The following is a 9,339-nucleotide window of genomic DNA, read 5'->3' on the forward strand; positions in this document are numbered from 1 at the left end:
AAGCGCGCTTGCACCAGCCGACCTTGAACCTTCGTGTGCATGTAAGAATATTTTCGGGCCTGCCGATAGCGTCAGTCGCTGGGAAGCAGCGTTTGAGTGAGGCAGTGCGCAGTGCTCTCGTCGGTTTTTTATCACAAGGAAAATGGCGGAGCGACAGGAGCAGCGCTACTACATCAAATTTTGCCAGGAACGAGATGACAACCAAGTGGAAACTAGTCGGAATATTCAGTGCGGCTTTCGGTGAAGATGCTATAAGCAGCATACAAATTAAACAGTGGTTCTATTGGTTTAAAGATGGCCGCACATCGATGGAGAGCGAGCCACGCTCCAGTCGGCCATCCCCATGCCGAAATGACGGGGTCATTGCCGAAGTGAACGCTGTGGTGATGCGGGACCGTCGTGTGACTATCCGAGAAATTGTGGAAGAGGTGGACATCAGCAATTTTTCTGCACATTTCATTATCCCCGAAGATTTGGCCATGGAGAGAGTTGCGGAGAAATTCGTGCCGAAGCTGCTCACGGCGGAGCAAAAGCAGCTTCGTGTTGAAGTCTCGCAGGACATGCTAGATTCCACAAACAGTGACCTCGACTTCATAAACACCATAATCACTGGTGACGAGTCTTGGGTGTACGGGTACGACCCGAAAACCAAATCTCAGTTGTCACAGTGGAAGCATTTCATGTCACCGAGATCAAAGAAGGCCCGCCAAGTGCGCAGCAATGTCAAAGTGATGCTGACAGCTTTCTTTGACTCCCTCTGTGTGGCACACCACGAGTACGCACCCTACAGGGTCAAACAATGACCAAAGAGTACTATAGGGACGTCCTCCTTCGCCTACGTGGTGCTGTGCGGCGCAAGAGACCGGAGTTGAGGTCAACAGGAAGTTGGCGCATCCATCACGACAATGCTCCTGCACATTCCTCGCACTTGGTTCAGACTTTTTTGGCGAAAAACCAGATTCCTGTAGTTCAACAGACTACTTACTCTCCTGATATTCCCCCTGCGAATTCTGGCTGTTTCCCAAAGTCAAGAGGGCATTAAAAGGAGAGCGATTTTAAACAAGAGAGGGCATTATGGCTGCAACGACAGCTGCGCTAAATTCCATTCCGAAAAGGGCCTTTTCGGAATACTTCCAACAATGGCAGCACCGCTGGGAGATGTATATGGAGCCCCAAGGAGACTGCTTTGAGGGTTACTAGGTTTCGAACGCTCCAGTTATGCCAGTTTTTTTTCTTCGGCCAAAGGTCGGATACTTTTCTAACAGACCTCGTATAGACGCCAAAACGGACCTATGAGACGCACAAGCGGGTAGTCGACTATGAAGCGTCAAAATGGGCCTGCCACTCCAGACCTCTCGGCATCTAATGCGTGAACTTTCGCTGATGAATGAGCTAAGCCGGTATTGTTACTGTGTTACTACTTCTATTTCGAGTAGGAGTGAGTACAGGAGGAGGGAGAGAGGGTGCAAACGGACAAGTGAGCAATTTAGGCTGGAAGTGATACCTCAGCAACAGCGGGGGCGACATCGGCCCCTAGTATTATAGGCAACGAATAACAGTGCACACCCAAGATGCCATTAATAACCTATTGAGCCAATGTAAGACGAAACCATTGTCGAAGAACATTTAAAAAGAAATCACAAGTGGATTGTCAAATGCGAAAGCCTCAGAAACTGCTTAGAAAGAAAGTTCATCGCGAGCAGGGAATAAAAAATGTAGTGCATACTATGGTTTATTTTTTTTTACATGGATGAGCACTGAGATGCCATCGGGTTTCTTAAGTCAGCAGGACCCTTATAAAAATTTCTATAGAAAGTCCATAGACTGTCTATAGACTTTAGTCTATGAAGTCTATAGACTGTCTATAGACAAATCCTTTAGACTGGTCTATAGACAGTCTATAGATTTATGGCCATACACTTTTAGTAGACTTTTGTCTATAGACAGTCTATAGACAAATGTCTACTGAAAGTCTATAGGTCTATAGGAAGTCTATAGACACATGTCTATAGACAGTCTATAGACGATCTATAGACTTATGGTCATACATTTCCTATAGAGTTGTCTATAGACCGTCTATAGACACTTGTCTATAGACGGACTATAGACGACCTATAGACTTATGGCCATGGACTTCCTGTAGATTACTGTCTATAGACAGTCTACAGACAAAAGTCTACTGGTCCAGTAGACATATGTCTATAGACTGTCTATAGACATTCCATAGGTGTGTGGCCTGGCAGTGCTATAGACCTTTGTCTATAGACAGTCTATAGACCTCTGTCTACTAAACTATTAGTAGACCATTATCTATAAACTGCCTATAGACAGTCTACAACCACTGAAAAAAGTCACCAGAGTTCACAAATGACACAATCAATATACTTACAAATTTAGTTTTATTTCCAAGCTATCCAGGCCGGGAATATGCAATACATGGACCATAAGAATGCACAATAACATAAATGTTGAAAGTAACAGTCCCGCTAGTTTCCTCAGAAGCATTCTTGCGGCCTGTTGTCTGCAGTCAATCATCCGGGCATGTTCACCTGTACAGCACAAAGGAAAAAAATAACAGAGGAACTGAAAAAAAAATTCCCATACCATCTCTACACATGTGCTTTACAATGAAAGGCATATCCTGGCTATGCCATTCTAGAAAGGCAATCTTGATCTTTTGGTTTGGTTTTATGGGGTTCAAAGACCCAAGGCGACACAGGCTACAAGACGCTGAAGTGAAAGGCTGCGGAATAATTTCGGCCAACTCTGCAGAGTACACAAGCCTTTAGCATTTTGCCTCTATTAAAATGCGACCGCATAGGCCGGAATCGAACCTGCATCTTTCAGGTCGCCAGACGAACATGATAGCCACTGAGCTATCACGCCGGCGCAATCATTTCAGTAAATACACGACAGATTATAAGTGTCTTCATAAAACATTGTAACAAAGACCCGTAATCCCTGGAGCACTCTACTCTGAATCCAGTACTGATACTGATTTCTGTATGGCAATCCTTTTACATTATTTGTAACAGAAGACATTGAACAATTGTGCCACATATCTGCATTGACTCGCAAGGAGGTGTTAAGAATGCCACCTCCATAAAATACAGATTCAGCGCACCTTACACAGGGATCCAAAAAGAAGAATATTGCAGCATTTATTCTTATAACCGCTATAGAAGAAGCGCTTCAAAATACCCTGCGTGAAGCCTGGTATACCCGGCCAAATTTTTAACTGGCTCTGGTGTTGTATCGCTAAATGCACCTTGTAAAAAAGGTGCCTTTTAGCTACACTGCTGGCATATTCATGCTGTAATTTGACGAGTGAAATGTCATTTCGTGGTTCCTTTTTGTTCATATATTGTTTGAGTGCAGCACTTGCGTGTTTAGATCAACGTTATCAGAAATATTCGTCTGCCACTACAACAGCTGAAACAAGCGGCAGACGCAGCAATGAATCTGGTCCATATGGCCTCATCCTCTGGGTAAACTACCACTCCTTTCATGGCGGACAAGTCGTTTACCTAGAGTAAGTGCAAATGCGCCACCAGAACCATTGGTGCGTATTCCGCTTGTTTCGGCTGTTCGTACCAGCAGACGATGAATATTTCTGATAACTTTGATCGAAACACGCAAGTACTCCACTCAAACGTTATATTAACAAAAAGAAACTATGAAATGCCATCTCACGTGTCAAATTACAACATGAATATGCCAGCAGTGTAGCCAAAAGGCACCTTTTTTACAAGGTTCATTTATCGATGCAACACCAGAGCCAGTTAAAGATTTGGCCGGGTGTACGTAAGTCGATACTCAAACGGGCACAAGCTATACAAAACCGGCAGGCAGAAGCGACCAGTTCACCACAGATTTGCGCCTATAACTTGAAGCACAAAGATGGAACAGCATACTCATACATCTGCGCGTGCTCTTAGAAACAAGCGGGTTGCAGCGCTTCCATGCCGCGCTCATTATTCAGAAAACCCATACTGCACACAGAGGCTGCAGCTGCGCCGTTTCAAAAGCAGTCGCGAGATTGAGACAACAAATTACTGTCACGATAAAATACCGTCTGAAATTCAATTAGTCTTTCCTTCAAGTGCAGCCCCAACAGCGCCGTAAAGAGGTGTGTTTCTTGCATGGAGGTAGCCTAACCCAACGCTGCTAGAAAAATCAACGAAAGCATTGAACGCGCTCAAAGTACGAAGTATTTAAATGAAGCAATTAACGCTTTCAAGAGGTGCAGCTATAGTAACACGAGAGCTTAATTTAATTTTAGGCGCAAATAAGCGGCGAATTACATCGGCGCTTTCGTAAGTTAGCAGTCTGAAATCAGAAACACATACTTTGCCTCTCGCGCAAATGGTATTAGAGAAATCTGTGCACACGTGAGCGGGATTCATGAACGAACCACTCGGAAAGGAATGTAAGCCACCTCTTGTCGAGCCGACCTTTACCCAGCTTTCAAAATGAAGTGCCCGCAGGCGAGCGGGGGCGGCCAACGGCTCTGATGACAGACATGGAGGAATCCGTACGTGTGCAACGACGGGGAGACGGGATGGAGCTCGTGGGTTCTTCGCGGTGTTTGAGCACGCCGGCCAATCGCGCGGGCAATGAATTTTATATCATCACACTAAAAGAATTCCTTCAGCGCTGCTTAACTACAACTTTGACAAACGTCTCGCGCTCCAGTCTGTAGCGTTACAAGACACCTTTGCTGAAACGTCGGCGCCCACGACGCGCACCGAGCGAGCGTCCATATACGTAGGAAGGAAATGCACACCTCAAAAAGAACAGCACTCCAAGGTCCAGACAAGCGATAACACAAAGATTAGAAAATAAATGTAATCCACCACAGAACGAGAGTGTATGTAAGTACGTTTTCGGAGGTGCAAAGTAAATTGAGCTCACACGGCGCTAACTACCGCACAGTTCCATTTCGGCCGTCATTCACATGCTAAACGACATTTCTGGCCGCGCGTCTACCTTGAAACACGAAAACTCTAGTAGACAGCTCGCGAGGAGCGGCTTATCATCAAGGGCATCGCACGGACTGCCTTTCCGCGCGTTAGTAAAGACAGCGGCACAGAGATAAGGGGCATTAGTCGAGAACCCGATGGCTTCCGCCTTAGAAACGAAGATAGGACGTTTGTCACTGCGCACATAATCTGTTCTGCACACACAGCTCTGCTTAGAGTGGTTTAGGAGACCAAATGAATAAAATATAAACGTATAGACTTACCGTAAGCGGACGATGCAGCTGGATTTTGAAGAAAACGTAATCCGCGAAAAAAACGCCGACTCCACCGATGCAGCCACGCACAGGGTTGTTTGCAGCCCGAATGATTTTCCGCCGTCTCGTGGTAAAACGGTAAAACGTGAAACAGAAACCCATTTCACGGTCGTATCTTTATCGCTCGCACTCTTTCCGTGTGGAGCTTGATCTGATATCCAAGACCACAGAAGGTAACTGGTTTATAAGCGTGAATTCTTCGCATACCCTCTAAAAACCTTATTCTTTTCGTGAAAAGAGAACCGAAATCTAACTGCTTGACTGTATACGCGCCGCATCTCCCACCGAATAGTATGTGGTACAATTCTCAAATAATAATTATAATGTTGCATAGCATAACGTCTTTTTTGCGTGTGTTCGTGTTTAGAAAACTGATATGCTCGACATCAGCGTGTCATCGGCTCCGAAGCAACAGGTGCAAGGGTAGGAACGAAAAAATACTGGCTTTCTGATTGTTGCGTCGGTGAACTTATTCACTAGAATACAAACTGCAAAGGTATAAATGGGAGATGTTAATCGCACAGAGGACCAGGCTCTTTGAGACTATTCTGAGGTGTTTCTAAGCGATGGGCGCTTCCTTGAATTCTCACACCCGTCTTTCCCCCTTTATTTTCAGGACGTTTAAAAGAAAAATGTAGAAGCGTTGATGAAATGTGTCTGATTTCAGCGCGTTGGACAGTAACGATCGAAAGATGGAATGGAACTGTGTCGAGCGATTCCTTTAAGGGACAGCGTATTCATTCGATGTAGTACAGTTTGCGGCGCCTTTACTTCAAGAACGGCTGCCTTTCCGCGGCTTACTTGTTAGCATTAAATATTTAACTGTATTGACAATATACGTCACGATATAACGAAAAGGAGCTTGTCAAGGCTCCTGAAAATATACAGGTGGGTGTTGTAATCTCCTCACGCAATACTTTTTTAATTTCCGTAATAGCGAAGGAGGTGGACGACTCCCGACATAGTTGCGGTCACCAGATGCAGGTCCCCGCAGCATGCAGTGCAAAAATAAATTGGCATTGTTCTATACTTAGTCGAAAGTCAGTGTATCGAACATTGTTAGATAAAATTAGGATTGTTATAGACTGGTCTATAGACAGCAGACTATCTCTAGTGTACAGTGCATAGACGAAAGGAAATTGAGGTATTTGTAGACTGTAGTCTATAGACAGTCTATAGACCGACTATAGACGAAAGGAAATTGAAGCAGCTATAGACCGTAGTCTATAGAGAGTCTATAGACCGTCTACAGACGAAAGCAAATTGAGGCTATAGACCTTAGTCAATAGACAGTCTATAGACCATCTATAGACGAAAGAAAATTGAGCCAGCTATAGACTTTAGTCTATAGAACGTCTATAGACAAAAAGAAATTGAGACAACTACAGACCTTGGTCTATAGAGAGTCTATAGACCGTCTATAGACAAAAGGAGATTGTGACAGCTATAAACCTTAGTCTATATCGAGTCTATAGACCGTCTATAGACAAAAGGAAATTGAAGCAATTATAGACTTTAGTCTATAGAGAGTCTATAGACAAAAGGAAATTGAGGCAGCTATAGACCTTAGGCTATAGCGAGTCTATAGACTGTCTATAGACGAAAGGAAATTGAGGTAGTTATAGACCTAAGTCTATAGGGAGTCTATAGACCGTCTATAGACGAAAGGAAATTGAGACAGCTATAGACCTTAGTCTATAGGGAGTCTATAGACCGTCTATAGACGAAAGGAAATTGAGACAGCTATAGACCTTAGTCTATAGATAGTCTATAGAACGTCTATAGACAAAAGGAAATCGAGGTAGTTATAGACTTAAGTCTATAGAGAATCTATAGACCGTCTATAGACTAAAGGAAATTGAGGCTGCTATAGACTTTAGTCTATAGAGAGTCTATAGATAGTCTATGGACAAAAGGAAATTGAGACAGCTATAGACTTTAGTCTATAGATTTTCTATAGACTGTCTATAGACAAAAGTAAAAGTCTATAGGATGTCTATAGAGTCTATAAAAAGTCTATAGAAAGTCTATAGACCATTTTTATAAGGGGAGAGGCGAATGTTCTCTGCTTACTCATATCAAGAAAATCTGGACAAGCGTAATTTTCGAAGGGAAGCTATCTATGAACGCAATTTTTTCGTGTATCATGTTAGAGATATGACAGAAAAAGGGGGAGGGAGAGCGAGTAAGAACACTCGACGCACACACAAATTATTGAGAATAAAAAACGGCTATATTCCAGTTACAACTCAATTTTCGTTCGCGCACTTCAACAGAGCTCGCACTGTCCCACGCATGTCCGCTCGCCAAGCTCGCGCACCACACACTGCGTTTCTCGCCGCGCCGCGCTCGCGAAAAACAAACATCACAAACACAAACGGCATCCAGACGGTGCCGGGAAGAGAGGAAAGAGGATAGGCAGGCGATGCTGTAGGAGTGTGCGCCCCTCGAGGAGACGACTGCCGCCGTCTGGGCGGGAGTAGGCGCCGATGTGGAATTGAGTCATCCGATCGCTTACAATCGTAAGACTGCACTATAAAAATAAAAATATCCCAGGTTCGGGACCATTGTTTTCCATTTATTGTCAAAAACGGACCTCATTGGTTTTCTATGGAAGTCTTGGTTACTCTGAGCGAGCGCAGAACCAACTTTAAAGAAAGATTTTGCTACGAATCGAAAGATTAGAACATTCCCATCAATATGTTCATAACAGTATTTCAGTTTCAGTTCATAACAGTATTCCACAGTTGGAAAGCTGGACTTGAAAATATTTCGACTTCTTTGCGCTTACCCATTTCTAACAGTGCCGGAGCCATGTCCTGACCGCAACAAAAAAATCTCTAAAAACTAAACTTCGCGTTCTATGCGTAGGGTTCGCATGTCAAAGTGCTATATTCACACGCCACTTTTCTTTTCAGATACTCATCATAACAGACGTCTGGGAGCATTTGAATTCCGGCTTCGAGATAAACTGGTCGTAACCAGGACACTACTCGACCTACGAGTGCCGATCGCCTCTTTCCAAGAAGCCTGATGCAAGGACGATCAGCGGTCACCAGCTTCGGGAAACCGCGGGCTTACATCATTAGTGCATAGTAGGAATCGTACGTGATGTGCAACTAATGCAATGTAAAGGCATGCGTGAGCTTTTTAAATGATTAAATAATTTAAATACACCACTCGAAGCCTGGTCTCTTTTAAGGACAGAGCTTGAACCATGCTTCCGAATCCCATGCATCACCATTCGACTGCGTGTGCTTTCATTTCACTTTGCTTTTGAGTACGGTTAACCTCAAAAGTACTTTGGCCATTGCCCTTGCTACTGGGCCGTGCATTCGTACGGCGGAGCTCTAGGAGGAGCAATAACATGGATAGCCTATCTCCTACCTACAATAGCCTAAAGGCTATAATAGTTTGAGATATTACTGCATTTGTGCGTCAAGCATTAAGCAAAGGCCTCGTCCACTTCCTGAGCAACGTAGCCTATATTCACACCTCCCTGTCAACAAGCTTTTGATTGAAGCTGTCATTTCATGCCAGCTCTTGCTCGGCGGAGTGCAAATAGCACTCGTGTGTCCTGCTGTACTACGACACTTGTCAAAACCCTAATAAGGGCGGGGGGTGCAGAAGAAATACGCAGATTCACCTGTACCACTGCTCCCGTCATAGATCAATTTTAAACCGGTTTGCGTATAATTAAACGAACGACATTCGTCGTCACGCCGTCGCTGCGAACAGTACGGGGCACTACAAGCCAATAAACTAGTGTTGGTTCTCCACCAGCAATGAAATGATAAGACTCCTCTTTTGTCCCTTTGGACTGAGTGGAAGTGATACTTCCAGCCCCCATGCCGAATTAATGGCCTTTTAACCGTGCAGTCGGCATTAGCACAGCAGGAACTTATGCTACTCCTAAACCTCGGTTTTCTCAGTTCAGTCTCTGCCTCTCAGTTCAGCTCAACCTCTCCACCAGTTAATGGTTCCACTATTGCTCGCGAGGATAGGGTACCTCGACGCACTTGCGCCCAGGACGTACAGTGGCG

The 9,339-nt window shown here is 44.4% G+C and overlaps 1 protein-coding gene and 1 long non-coding RNA gene across 2 annotated transcripts in view; one reads left to right on the forward strand and one right to left on the reverse strand.

The window, feature by feature from the left end:
- The window catches only part of LOC149372247 (lysosomal alpha-glucosidase-like), a 32,494-nt gene extending 24,019 nt beyond the window's left edge, over positions 1–8,475 (forward strand). The window contains exon 20 of the mRNA XM_089566665.1: positions 8,215–8,475. Within this exon, the coding sequence (XP_089422791.1) occupies positions 8,215–8,277 (63 nt within the window). The 3' untranslated portion in view covers positions 8,278–8,475. The remainder of the gene's footprint in view (positions 1–8,214) is intronic.
- On the reverse strand, positions 2,383–5,499 carry LOC149372248 (uncharacterized). The gene is made up of 2 exons (XR_016292314.1): positions 5,246–5,499; positions 2,383–2,549 (listed from the first exon to the last, which is right to left on the reverse strand). It is a non-coding gene; the product is annotated as an uncharacterized LOC149372248 (long non-coding RNA).
- Positions 8,476–9,339: the final 864 nt, after the last annotated feature.

The sequence above is a fragment of the Amblyomma mixtum genome, chromosome 1, assembly GCF_055824585.1.
Source record: "Amblyomma mixtum isolate Tamu chromosome 1, ASM5582458v1, whole genome shotgun sequence".
In the NCBI taxonomy this organism is placed as follows: domain Eukaryota; kingdom Metazoa; phylum Arthropoda; class Arachnida; order Ixodida; family Ixodidae; genus Amblyomma; species Amblyomma mixtum.